At 40.3% G+C, this 14,655-nt stretch overlaps 1 protein-coding gene across 4 annotated transcripts in view; it reads left to right on the plus strand.

The window, feature by feature from the left end:
- PDE1C (phosphodiesterase 1C) overlaps window positions 1-14,655 on the plus strand; it is a 1,393,842-nt gene that overhangs the window by 1,128,267 nt on the left and 250,920 nt on the right. For all 4 annotated transcript variants that reach the window (XM_044293926.1, XM_044293925.1, XM_044293928.1 and 1 more), the window contains one exon: window positions 3,111-3,211. In XM_044293926.1, coding sequence (XP_044149861.1) covers window positions 3,111-3,211 — 101 coding nt within the window. The remainder of the gene's footprint in view (window positions 1-3,110; window positions 3,212-14,655) is intronic.

Raw genomic sequence — 14,655 nt, forward strand, 5'->3', positions numbered from 1 at the left:
AGTTTGTAATAAACCCAATTCACTACAAGCTGATTCACTCATCTATACCCTAAATGTTGAAGATAAAAATATGACTTTAAGGAAAAGACTGTTCTAATTAAGTTTCAATTAATTGGAAAGTGATTTTCCTTTCATTTTAAACAATTAAATTGCCCGCCAACATTTTCAATTAAGATCTTACGTGTGTCAGTTTAAAATTATATCGCTCCAAACACTTACTGTAACATATTTGGCATTGTCAAACCTACCAATGAAAAATAAAATTACTTTAATGAGAATCTCGAGGCTGCTTAGCTGATTCCAAAATAAGCAGATGGTGTGTGCAGTTGCTTTGACAAGCCACTGTAGCATTCACTTTGGATCAGAATTCATGACTTCAAAACTAAATATTATTTTTAGAGAAAAAAAGGCTTACATGTTAACTTTCGATATTACTGAAAGGTACAGAAGGGTACAGAATTCAAGTACACCCCTAATTATGACAATAGAATGGTTGTCCCAGTAGTGTCTAATAGGCAGAGGTCTGACTCTTGGGATTCCACCAATCGCAAGAACGAGGATTCAGTGTCTCCCACATGAGAATGCCGGAGATATCACTGAGAAATGTCAAATTGTGTAACTATGGATGCATCATTGTCTGGCATTTATTATTGACTTTCCCCTACTACTGACCAATATTCCAGGTGCATACATAGATTCTATTTGTACTCCTTGCCCTAAAGGCCCCCAAACACATTTGACAGGTTCAGCCAATTAATGTATGTGGGGAGCTCCAGACTTTCCCCTGGCAGATGATGTCAGGAGAGAAAAGGATTAGGCAAAGTGAATATTCTTGCCTGATCCTTTTGTTCTCCTGGGTGATAAGCTGCCACTAGAAGTGTCTGACAGTGGCTTTCTCCTCTCTCCCAATTAAATCGACATATACGTTTGACCGAGTTGAACGTGTAGGTGTATGGTGGAGCCATGAGGTAGTTCGGAGAGATAGCTGTTGGCCGAATGATTGTTTGTCCGAAAGCTATTGAATGTGTATGGCCACCCTAATACCAGAAATAGACAATAAAATGTGAGGAGGAAAAAAAAACACTTGCATCTTATAGCATTTTGCTTGAAATACACATGATTAGTTTAAATACATGTGTTTGTCATTCTATGCCAGATGCAGACATCACTTTCCAGGCAATGGTCTTTAATATAAATGAAGGAATTTTCATAGTAAGTAGTGTAAATTATTACTGTAGATTGGGCTGGAAGCTTCTACCATCCTAATGAAACTCTTGCGAGATTAGTACTACTTAATTAAATGTACATAAACCCTGAGGACCCAGAGGTCTATCTGCAAGAATTGCTTCTCTTTTGAAACACTCAGGAGAGTACTGTAAATCCATTAATAATCGAAAAGTTCAACAGTGTAAACAAGCATCCTACTTTTTCAAAGCTAAATATTTTATAATGCTTAAGATAAATTGCTATTTACATGATATATTGGTGGCTCCTGTTGGAAAAACGCTCCAAATAGATCACATTTGCCATTCACCCACTGTATTCCTTATGGGTCTAACATAATAAACGAGGCGAAAATGTATTGTAATAGAAAAACAGACTAGCGTGTAATAAACAGTGTTAGAATATTATCACATATCAATTTTTTTAAATACTGGTTAAAGTTTTAGGCCACATATTTTATTTATTAATAATCCAAAGGAGTCTTCTGAGACCCTTAGGATAAGACATCAATATCAGAACGGTGTGTCTGCTCCCTCACTGATTGAAAGGGCCGTGACGACCTGAGAAGCTCTGTAAGTTTCATAGTTACATTGGAAAATTGGACCTCCAGATGATTGTGTTCTATAGATCCGACCTATTCAACAAACAACAATATGATACTAGAAAAAAAGACAAGACCAAACAGAGGATGATGCCTTGTGTAATCAGGTTTTAACAGGTGTCCCCTGGCACACTGCATTCTGAACAATGTGAACCCACCTTAGGGTATGTTCTCACGGAATACATTTTCATGAATTAGTGTATTTGGCATCCCACTTATTAAAATGGGAACCCATGTCACAGATTCCTCAGAAGATTTTTCAGACAGCAAAACCTGATTTCAGGGACATAACAGGGACCTATGGGACCCCACAGAAAAACTTAGATAGGGGCTCCACACCACTTTGGTCACCTGTGGCAGCATGAATATGAGAAGGTTCTGAATATGTTGGTTTTTCCAGTGCACAGGGATAATGAACACAGTCTTCCTAAGGCCTCTTGCACACGAACGTGTGCACCCCGTGGCCGTGCTGCATGAACACCCACTGTGGGGCAGCGAATCGCAAACCCATTGACTTTAATGGGTCCGCGATCCGGCTGTTCAGCAAAAAGATAGGATATATTCTACCTTTTTGCGGAACGTAAGTATGGGACAAAACCCCACAGAAGCACTACGTAGTGCTTCCATAGGGTTCCGTTCTGTGCTTCCGTTCCGCACCATTCCACATCTCTGTATTTTTGGACCCATTGAAGTAAATGGGTCCGAATCCGTGATGCAGAATGCACACGGAACGGTGCCCATGTATTGCGGATCCGCAAATGCAGTCCGCAAAACGGCTATGGAGCGCACACGTTCATGTGCAATAAGCCTAACAGCGCAGTGTTGTGATCACAAGGAAGACGGGCTGGGAGCTGCTTCCTCATATGGGGCCAATAAAGTGATAAAAAGTATTTTTTTAGTTATAATGCAACCAATTTTCACAAGACAAGTATCATTTTAATCAATAGTATCAACCCTACCAGTCAGTATGCCTGGTGTAATTTGGTCAATCCTGCTAAAAGGTGCTTATCTAAAGCAGACCACATGATGTACGCTAAAAGCTACCTACTCCAACCTTTCCTGGCCCTTAAATGAGCTGATAGTTATTGCCTGTTTTTTTTTTTTCATTATATTTATCAATATTACATTTTAATTTGTGAAGCATAAAGGTTTCTATTCTAAGTATTATAGATGTTATATCTATATGTGATGCTTGAAATGTTTTATATATATAGAATTGGCTATGTCGATGGTTTAGGGTCAGTTCCTTCATCATTAATTTCAGCCATCTCTTCTTGCATTTTAGCACTGGCTTACAGAACTGGAGATATTTGCAATGATATTTGCTGCTGCAGTCCACGATTATGAGCACACCGGCACTACAAACAACTTCCACATCCAAACAAGGTAGCAGAGATGTCAGTTACATGTTCTAATACATTCTCTACTCTATTATTCTAAACTAAATTGTATGTTAACACTTGGCCCACAGCATGTATGTAGAGCTGTTCATGTTCTCAAATGATGTTTCTTCCAGACTGTTCAATACCTTATCGCAGAAGATCAGAAGATGTGTGTCAAACTTGATATCTCATATAGCTTCTGCCAAGTCTCGTTTCAAGATGGCAGAGCGCGCAGCACCCCCCCCCCTTCCAAGATGCGCACCATGTTATGAGCCGGCAGAGTCAGTGGAGAAGGAAGCCCCTCCCTCTCCAATGTGTGAGGCTGCCGCTGGCCACCGATAAGAGTAGAGAGGAGTAGAACGGAGGGACCGTGGCCACTGCGCCACCAATGAATATAGTTAATGCTTAATTACAAACGTAGCCTGCGTGTGCCGGCCATATCCTATACCCTGCCCCCAGCCTCTATGACTGCGCACTGCGATCCACCACAATTAACCCCTCAGGACCTTGGGGGTTAATTGCGGTGGATCATAGTGCGCAGTCATAGAGGCCGGGTATGGGATATGGCCGGCACACGCAGGCTACGTTTGTATTCAAGCATTAACTATATTCATTGGTGGCGCAGTGGCCACGGTCCCTCCCTTCTACTCCCCCTCTTCTCAGTATAAATTGCTATCCCCGCATGGTCCCCCTCTCCTTACTCATTGATGGCAGTGGCAGTTGTGATCAGAGCCCCAGCAGTGTAATCCTGGGGCGCCGATCAGTTACCATGGCATCCAGGATGCTGCTGAAGCCCTGGCTGCCATGGTAAGCTCCCTGATGCCGTGTGCACTATGCACAGGGCAGCAGGGAGAGTGTGAAGTCCTATTCACCCTAATAGATCTCTATTAGAGTGAATAGGACAAGGGTTCTAGCCCCTAAGTAAAATAAAAAAGTTTAACCCCCCCAATATAGAAAATAGCAATATATATTATTATCGCACATGCTTCAAATTATATTGCGATATAGATTTTAGGCCATATCGCCCAGCTCTAAGTTCAATACACTGCAGTACACTATATAGTGTACTGTAGTGTATTGTAAGCCATCAGACCCACTGGATCTTCAAGAACCAAGTGGGTCTGGGTCCCATTTTTTTTTTTAAAGTGTAAAAAGTAAAAAAAGAAAAAGTAAACACATAATTGGTTAAAAATGTAAACAGGTGATAAGAAATGTAAAACAAGTGATAAAAAAGTCATATGTATCCAAAATGAGCACCAAACAGCGACCTCATGCCACAAAAAATTAGCCCTTATAGAAAATGTAGACACTAAAACATGATTTTTTTTTTCAAACATGCTTTTATTGAATAAAATAAAGTTGAAAAAATTCACATATTAGGTATTGTCATGTCCATAATGACCTGCTCTATAAAAATAGTATGTGATCCAACCCATCTAGTGAAAACCATAAAAAAAACATAAAAAATGTGCCAAAAAAAGCAATTTTGTATCACCTTACATCTCAAAAGGTGTAGTACCAAGCAATCAAAAAGTCATATGTGCCCCATAATGGTACCAATCAAACCATCATCTCATGCTGCAAAAAATGAGACCCTACCTAAGACAATCACCCCAAAAATCTAAAATATGGCTTTCAGAAAATGGAAACACAAAAACATTTTTTTTTCAAAAATGCTTTTATTATGTAAAATAAAAAAATTCACATATTAGGCATCGCTGTGTCCCCAACAACCTGCTCTATAAAAATAACATGTGATCCAACCCGTCTGGTGAACGCCGTAAATAAATAAAATATAAATTGTGCCAAAAAAGCAATTTTTTTATTGCCTTACATCACAAAAAGTGTCATACCAAGCGATCAAAAATTAATATGTGCCTCAAACCATCATCTCTTCCAGCAAAAAATTTGATCAGACAATTGCCCAAAAAATATAAATATGCCTTTCAGAAAATGGAAACACAAAAACATGATTTAAAAACATTTATTTTTATTGTGTAAATAAAAGATAATTAATAAAAAAAAATAGACTTATTAGGTATCGCCGCATTGTTACAACCTGCTCTATAAAAATATCACATTATCTACTCTGTCAGGTGAACATTGTAAAAAAACTAATAATAAAAACTGCCAGAACAGATATTTTTTGGTTACCTTTCCTCATAAAAAGAGTAATATATATACCCAAACACACACACCCACACAATGCACAACTACCTCTAGCAAAAGATTTCTATACTGCAGGAATATCCCTAACAATAACACGCCCTCTGCACCGCTCCCACCAGCGCACCAACCAATCAGGACACGGCGCTCCATATGACACCTGCACCACCCACACCTGCACAATGGCAAGAAGGTCAGAGCGCCACCATTTCTGCTTGTCAGTCCCAGACGCCATTTGTGTTCGTCAGTCATAGCACTATCAGCCATATAGAGAGGAGCCCCTGTCAGCAGTCTGACCTACCAGTCGCTACCAGCAGTCTCAGCACCAGCAGTCAGTGCCAGTTGTACAGTCACAGCCACCAGTCACGGTGCCAGCAGTGTCAGCCACCAGTCAGTGCCAGCTATCTTAAACATCAGTTAGTGCCACCAGCCACAGCCACCAGTCTCAGCCACCAGTCAGTGCCAGCAGTCTCAGCTACAGCCAGCACTCAGTGCCAGCAGTCTCAGCCCCACCCGCAGCCATAAGTCTCAGCCACAGCCACCAGTCAGTGCCATAAGTCTCAGCCACAGCCACCAGTCAGTGCCAGCAGTCTCAGCTACAGCCAGCACTCAGTGCCAGCAGTCTCAGCCACAAGCTGCAGCCAGCAGTCTCCACCACAGCCACCAGTCAGTGCCAGCAGTCTCAGATGCAGATAGCAGTCTCAGCCACAGCCACTAGTCAGTGCCAGCAGTCTCAGCTGCAGATAGCAGTCTCAGCCACAACCACCGGTCAGTGCCAGCAGTCTCAGCCACCAGCCGCAGTCAGCAGTCTCAACCACAGCCAGCACACAGTGCCAGCATTCACAGACACAAGCCATAGCCAGCAATCTCAGCCACAATCACCAGTCTCGGCCACCAGCCACAGCAACCAGTATCAGCCACAGCCAACAGTCTCAGCCACAGCCACCAGTGAGTGCCAGCAGTCTCAGCCACAACCGCCAGTCTCAGCCACCAGCCACAGCCACCAGTCAGTGTAGTCAAGTTCCCTTGCCATTTAATATTGACCTACTAATGTTTATGCACTACTGTTCTAGCGCCCGTTATTGTAACAGGCTTAATGTCTAGTTGTTTTATAAATTCACTGGTCCTCATAGTCTTTCTGTGTGGGGACAATTACCAAAACAGGGCCTGGGGCTTGCAAAGGTTCGTCTCGTCATTCCCCTTCTGCTTCCTTTTGGGTTCAATGAGTCATATATAGATAGAACAACAAGCATAGCCCATACTGTGGAGAAATGGGCATGCCCCTATGGACAGCTAGGATCTGTAGTTGTACAGTGATGTAACTGAATAGGAAACAATGCAATACATAGGTTTGTCATGTAATCAGCAGAACTCACAGCCTGGAATAAATTCACTTAAAAACTCAAGGGCTGGTACACACAGTCAAATAGCTGTACAGCACCAATAGGGCACTCTCTCTATTATATACATAGCCAGAATATGGCACTCGTTGCATACAGAAATAAACATGCCATGTTATGGAACCCTTTTCCCATGAAAGAATAGCTCTTAAGGGAGAATATGTCCCAAAAACAGTATCCGATGTCACATGATGCAACAACACACAAACTTCTCTTGTTTATTTATTACAATGCGCCAAAGAGTTCTGTGTGTCACCATAAAGTACCCTGCACTTGACTTTGCAAACATTATTAAAGAGTCAAAACTGCCAAATTATGATGGTTTTCCTCAATATGGCTTTTTTATACATGGACTTGAAGCTAATACAATTCTCACAAGTCTGCATAACATTTCTTTGCTTTCTGGGAATTAGATTAATACTCTTTTATTATCTAAGCTGATAACATGCAGAACCTCCTTCTTTTGAAGCCATATAATTAAACTCTATAATACATTGTGCTTTTACAGAGTATATTATCCACGAGAACAATGACTCGTGAATATAGCTGTGACTGTGTAAAATAAAGGTGTAAGGATAACATATAAGACTAGAGCAAATGAACTTTTTATGAGGTTTGATTGAAATCTCTGTTTTATTTCATAATTGTAACTTCCAAGGAGAAGGTATTCAAAGTCTTCAACTATCCAAAGAAAGGATCTATTCTGTTCTTAGAAATGAAATCCTCGTCTTGGGATGATATCATGTAAATGACATACGTCGTTAAACAGATGTTGAATCACCCTCATGTTTTTCAGTGCTTACTATACATATAGATCAATTTTAATTAGTTTTAATGATTACTTCATACAGTGTGTAATTGGAATTTACCATCTACAGTAACTTCTCACAAAGTATATACCATATAGAATAATGTAACTCTTAAAGGGATATTCCTGTATATACAGCTTGATTCATATTGAAAGTGCAAAGCAAAAATCCTCACTAAATATTTTCAGTAGTTTGCCTCATAATCACTAACAACTTAGGGCAGGTTCGCATTGGTGTTATTATATTCTATTATAGGTTCTGTTATAACCGAGTAATAATGGAATATAACGGAATTTTAGGATGGAAAGCAAAATGTAAGCCTTTGCCATTTGCTCCATCTTAATACATGTCTAGGGGGACACATAATGGTTCCGTTTGGTTCTGTTATACATGATGGAAAAAAATTGAACATTCGACTATTGGGATATGGGAATTTCTCAATGTGGGTCCCCAACAGAGTCACCTGTTGCATGAGCGTCAGCGTCTCTTCCAAAATACTGTACATATGAGATGGTTGAGGGACAACTGCAGCATGAACAGCATGAGCTGCCACTGCCCGACCTGGAAACAACACATGCAGGGGTGGATTGGCCATAGACCTTACAGGGAAATTTCCTGGTGGGCCAATGCCCAAGGGACCACCTGAGCCCTCCTCAAGGCTGTTTAGTGGAAGTTTTTGGGGATGTATTTTGTGCAGCTGCCAGCTTTTTGGTTGATATAATGTGCTACAATATAGTATTGCTGGCCCCGTCTATTTGTGTTGCCCCTGCCTTCTATCAATTAGGACCCCACTACAAAATGGGGCCACTTTTTGTGTTTGTTCCGGGGCCACTTTAAGTTCCCAGTCTGCCCCTGAACACATGCTCCCTGCTGTGGCGGTCTGGTGCATAACCAAATTGTTCATGGATTTCCGCTGCTTGTGCAGACGCTCGAGCATGTGCAATGTTGAATTCCAGCGAGTTGCAACATCGCAGATTAAGTGGTGTAGCTGCATGCAATTCTGATGTTAAAAGTCCAGGAGAGCATTCCTCAACATGTTAGAATGGCTGAAAAGAGGGACAGTCTCCTGGACATTGCCGAAACCTTGTGAAAGCCAGTACTTTTATTTTTTAAAGGCCAAGCAGGGAACCTGTGTTATTTACCCCAGGTTCAGGGCAGCCAGGATGTTGCACCCTTTGTTGCGGGATGTTTGCTGCTTGATGTAATTGAGCAACTGCTTGCCATTATGGCTACTCTCTCCCAGGTCGATCAACTCCAACACGGTGTGGCAATGCTTGATGACATATAATATTGGAAGGATGGGTAGTGTGAGCGACCCTGCTGCTGTTAGGGACGGGACCTATGATATGGTGGGAGGTGGTCAAAAGGACCTGGCCATGTTGCTGGGGTCCTTCCTCTCCACTGCCAGAAAAAAAAATTGACCTAGTGGGCCGTGAAAGACATGTACTGTCCCTGCCAGTAACAGCTGCTCCAGCTATCCACCACGGAGTTCAGCTTGATGCACAGTTATAATCTCAAGGAGTGGCCCACATTCTCTGCCATAGTTTTTGGCCAAATTGGCTGCCACAAAGAGGATCAGGAAAAGAAGGACAGACTAGTTGTGATTGGGAATGCTGGCCAGTTGTAATTTCCCAAAGGATCTGGTGATGCCTCATGCTGACCTCTGGTACGTCTAAAGACCTCTGGTATCTCTAATTCTGTTTGAAAGGCCACGGCTTATTTTAATCCTGCAGATCTTGCACACCACTGTGGTTTTGTGTGCCTACCTTGTGGAGAAAAAATGCCATACGGGAGTTGCTCACATAGAGCTACAGACAGCCAAGCTGGGATTAGCTCTGGCACATTTTGGGCCTAACCCACCCAAAGAGTCAGCTGCATCACCAAATCCTGAAGCAGACATGGCTCTGGCTCTTTATTGCTGCCACCACCGGCCTTTTCCACTGATGTTGCCTCCTTCTCAGCACCCTGATCCTGATTCCATGTCCTGTCCTTACCCTCCCTGAAACTTTTATCACAATGTGAGATATCATGATGGGCTTCTGTGTCCCCCTGTTGTGCGATTCTCCCAACTTCTACTGTCGCTGCCCCAACCACCAATGCCTTGACTACAGGTGCCACTATTACCATCACCATCAACACACATACTGTATGCATGGAGTGACCAGTCTCTACCCTAACCTCCTATTCAGGGCAGCCCAAACGGATTGGGCTTTCACATGTCGTCAACAGGGAGACTCTCTAGACTATCTGCTGTAAGGCATTGTGGGCTTAGGAAAAAGGAAGGTGCCCCTCTGTTTTGCCTGATAAAAGTGTTGCTAACACAACCGCGGAGCTCTCACTAGAAGACAGACTAGGACCTTAAGGGATTTAAAGCAAAACAATTACTTTATTTATGATTAATGATAATAACTCTTATTGTCAAGCATAATTTTATCATAATTATAAAACTACAGTTATCTTGACTATCATGAGTAAGTAAGAGTACAGCATCAATACATCACCAGATATTGTAGCATTACCCATTGCCCACAGATTGGGGGATTCCAATAATCAGCACAGGGAAGAATCTGGGAACAGCGCAAAGCACGTCTGCTGCGTCTTTAACAAATCCCAAATTCCCTGTGGAAACCCCCCTAATTTTATAAGCAAATATGATTTCATAAACTTGTGATTGGTCATGTAAGCGAATGATCATATTTACTTGATCATGCGCAGAGAGAAAAGTCTTATTATGAGAAAAGTATTATTATGAGAAAAATCTTACTATGAACACATCATGTGTTCATGCACAATAACTTGTTTCCCTGACTTGTGACAATGCCTAAAAATCTTCTTTGTTTTCCTGAACTCCAGTACCCTCAGTACTTTTCAACTTATATACACAGCTATACTAACTAAGGTTTCATGACTACTTGAGTGTCAATCACCATTATTCCACTCATTCTTATACATTCGTATCATATTTGTATCACACCCTCTAGGAATTCTCAGTGAAGACTGCTGAGAGGCCTACACTGAAAGCCTTTTTTGGGACTGCAAGGAGGAGAAGCAGGTGAAATGCTCCACGGCACACGGCTGCTACACCTTGTGTATTGCTGCTGCAATCACTTATATTAGCAGCTTAATTAAATTGATGACCCCCCAAAAAAGCTAAAATTGCAACCGTGCTGGAACTGAATTTACGTAAAGGGACGATTGAGGATTGACACTAAATTTCACCTTAATACACACTGGTAGATTGCTGCCACTCCATTGGTATTATATGCAGCTTAATCAAATTGAACACCCCCAAAAAATGTAAATTACGACCACATGGAAACTTACTATACGTAAACGTATGTTTGAGGCTTGACGCTCAATTTCTCATTAATACACACTGGTAGATTGCTGCTATAACTTGTGTCTTGTAGTAATCACATATACAGATGTAGTAGAATTACCACACATGCTTTATGAAATATGTTATGTAAGCTAAATGCATTAAGTAAGCACCTTCAATTGCTTTTCAATGGCTTTTGAGTTAAAAAATTTGAGTTAAGAGTTTGTGTGTTAACCCTGCTACATCTGTATCTGCTGCTTTAATTAAATGTAGCAATCCCCCTCCCCAAAAAAATTAAAAAATTACAACTGTGTGTAAACTGAATATACGTAAAAGGATGATTGAGATTTGACACAAAATTTCACCTTAATACACACTGGTAGATTTCTGCCACACAATGGGTATTGTTGCAGTAATCATGTATATATGCAGCTTACTTCAATTGAATCTCCCCAAAAAAATGTAAAATGCGATCGTGTGGAAACTGAATGTACGTAAACGAATGATTGAGGCTTGATGCTCAGTTTCTCTTTAATGCACAATAGTAAATTACTGCAATACCCTGTGTCTTGTAGTAATCATATATGTATGCTGGTTTAATTAAACTTAACAATTCCCAAACAAACATTTTTAATTCTGACCATGTGTAGCTTGATACTAAATTTCACCTTAATACACACTGGTAGATTGCTGCCACACCATGGGTATTGCTTCAGTAATCATGCGTATATGCAGATTAATTAAGTTGAACCCCACAAAAAATGACTTTTTTTTCAAATAGGGGGGGTGAAAGTATTTGCTGGGAAGTTGCTGCTTTTGAGGTGCACCTGCACTTTTGATAGCAGGCACAGTCATCCACAGGTCTTGCCTTCTTTGAAATCTTGGCCTTTCCCTTCACTCTCCCTGACAAATGATTGATTTCTGACTGTCCCTGGTTGTTTTTTTTACTCTCTCTGACTCCCTAAGATTGTTTTCCTGGAAGACACTGTAACACCCATCCACCCTCATTCACAGTCCATTACCTTAACCCCTTAAGGACCGGGCTAATTTTCACCTTAAGAACCAGGCCATTTTTTTGCAAATCTGACCAGTGTCACTTTATGTGTGAATAACTTTAAAACGCTTTTACTTATTCAGGCCATTCTGAGATTGTTTTTTCGTCACATATTTTACTTAATGACGCTAGTAAAATGGAGTAAAAAAAATCATTTTTATTTATTAAAAAATATAAAATTTACCCAAAATTTGGAAAAATTTCAGGTTTACATTTTTCTTCTTCTATAATACATAGTAATACCTCCAAAAATTGTTATTAATTTACATTCCCCATATGTCAACTTCATGTTTGGATCTTTTTGGGAATGACATTTTATTTTTTGGGGACGTTACAAGGCTTAGAAGTTTAGAAGCAAATCTTGAAATTTTTCAGAAATTTTCCAAAACCCACTTTATAAGGACCAGTTCAGGTCTGAAGTCACTTTGTGAGGCTTACATAATAGAAACCACACAAAAATGACCCCATTCTAGAACCTACACCCCTCAAGGTATTTAAAACTGATTTTACAAACTTTGTTAACCCTTTAGGTGTTCCACAAGAGTAAATAGCAAATGGAGATAACATTTCAGAAGTTAAATTTTTTAACAAATTTTCAATTTTAATCAATTTTTTCCAGTAACAAAGCAAGTTTTAACAGCCAAACAAAACTCAATATTTATTGCCCTGATTCTGTAGATTGCACAAACACCCCATATGTGGTTGTAAACTCCGTTACGGGCACACTGCAGGGCACAGAAGGAAGGGAAAGCCATATGGTTTTTGGAAGGCAGATTTTGCAGGACTGGTTTATTTACACCATGTCCGATTTGAAGCCCCCTGGTGCACCCCTACAGTAGAAACTGCAAAAAAAATAGCAGTTTTGGGACCATTTTTATTTTTTGTTATTTACATCATTGAGCTGACAGGTTAGATCATGTTCTATTTCTATAGAGCAGGTTGTGACGGACGTAACAATACCAAATATGACTACTTTTTGGAGGTTTTGTTTCAGTTTTACATAATAAAGCATTTTTGAAAAAAAATATTTTTTTGTGTCTCCACATTCTGAAAGCCATATTTTTATTTTTATTTTTTGGGCGACTTTCTTATGTAGGGGCTCATTTTTTGCAGGATGAGATGTCGGTTTGATTGGCACTATCTTGGAGTGCATATGACATTTTGGTCGCTTGCTATTACACTTTTTGTGATGCAAGGTTATAAAAATGGCTTTGTACACCGTATTTATATATTTTTTTTGCTGTGTTCACCTGAGGGGTTAGGTCATGTATTATTTTTATAGACCAGGTTTTTATGGACGCGGTGATACCTAATATGTTAACTTTTTTTATTTAAGTTTTACACAATAATATAATTTCTGAAAAATATCATGTTTTTTTGGGGCGATTGTCCTATGTAGGAGCTCATTTTTTGTGGGATGAGATGTCGGTTTGAGTGGTACTATTTTTGGAGGCATATAACTTTTTGATCGCTTGCTATTACACTTTTTGTGATGTGAGGTGACAAAAATGGCTTTTTTGACACAGTTTTTATTAAATTTTTAACAGTATTTACTTGAGGGGTTAGGTCATGTGATATTTTTATAGAACAGGGTCTCCAAGAGGTTAATGACATTCTGCTCATTCTGCTGCAGAATGGAATGGCTAATCCAGGCTGTCTATAAGACTGGAAGCCAATCAGGGCAAGCCTGACCCCATCTTCTTCCACCCTAGTGCTTTTTTTCCCCCATCAACATGTGCAATAAAATGGTACTACATGCCGTCTGAGACAAACCTGAAAATATTCAGATTCACCTACCATCCAAAAAATAGCAATGTTCAGACCGAACCAGGTTTTGTCTGAACTGGTTCATCCATCCTTAATTGGGAGGTATGCTAGGAGTTGTAGAAGGCTGTCACTCTAAACTCCCTAATTGCTGCATCATTGAATGGCTAATCAAGGCTGTATGTAAGCCTGGAAGTCCAATCAGTACAAGCCCTGTCCCCCATTTCCCCACAGGGTCATGTAAGACCCCATCTTCTTCCACCCTAGTGCTTTTTTCCCAACAACATGTGCAATAAAATGGTGCTACATGCCGTTTTAGTGGTTTTGTTCGAGATAAACCTGAAAATATTCAGATTCATCTGCCGTCCAAAAAATAGCAAAGTTCAGACCGAACCAGGTTCCGTCCAAACTGGTTGACTCATCCTTAGTTGGGAGGTATGCTAGGGGTTGTAGAAGGCTGTATCTGTAAACTATTGTAAGAGGCTCAGCAGTGAGGGAGCAAAATATGAAATGCACAAGATGGGGGTGACTTGTTTTTTAGCAGCCAGGAGAATACAGGTAGAGAAGAACAGCCTTGAATAGATGTCACAAATGTTTAATGGGAACTGTAGTCTGCTACACACATGGACTGCTGTTGATGCCAAGACCACTGCATGGATGAAAAGCACATAGGGAGGAGCAATATAACAAAAAAAAGGCTATTTTACTTGTTTAGGATGTAGACTTGTAATAATGACCCTGCAGACTTATTTCAAGTTTCTTGTCTTAATGCTAAAATACCACTTTAAATGTAGCATATGAATGAATATCAGTTAAGATCAAAATGCAACAAGATTCCTCCACTTTAAATCCTTCACTTTGAGAGAAACTATAGCAGTATTCCAGGTAATTATTCTTAGCTACAATTATTTGTTTTCTGGGATACCAACCAAGCAA

This window comes from Bufo gargarizans, chromosome 5 (genome assembly GCF_014858855.1).
Source record: "Bufo gargarizans isolate SCDJY-AF-19 chromosome 5, ASM1485885v1, whole genome shotgun sequence".
Lineage (NCBI taxonomy): Eukaryota > Metazoa > Chordata > Amphibia > Anura > Bufonidae > Bufo > Bufo gargarizans.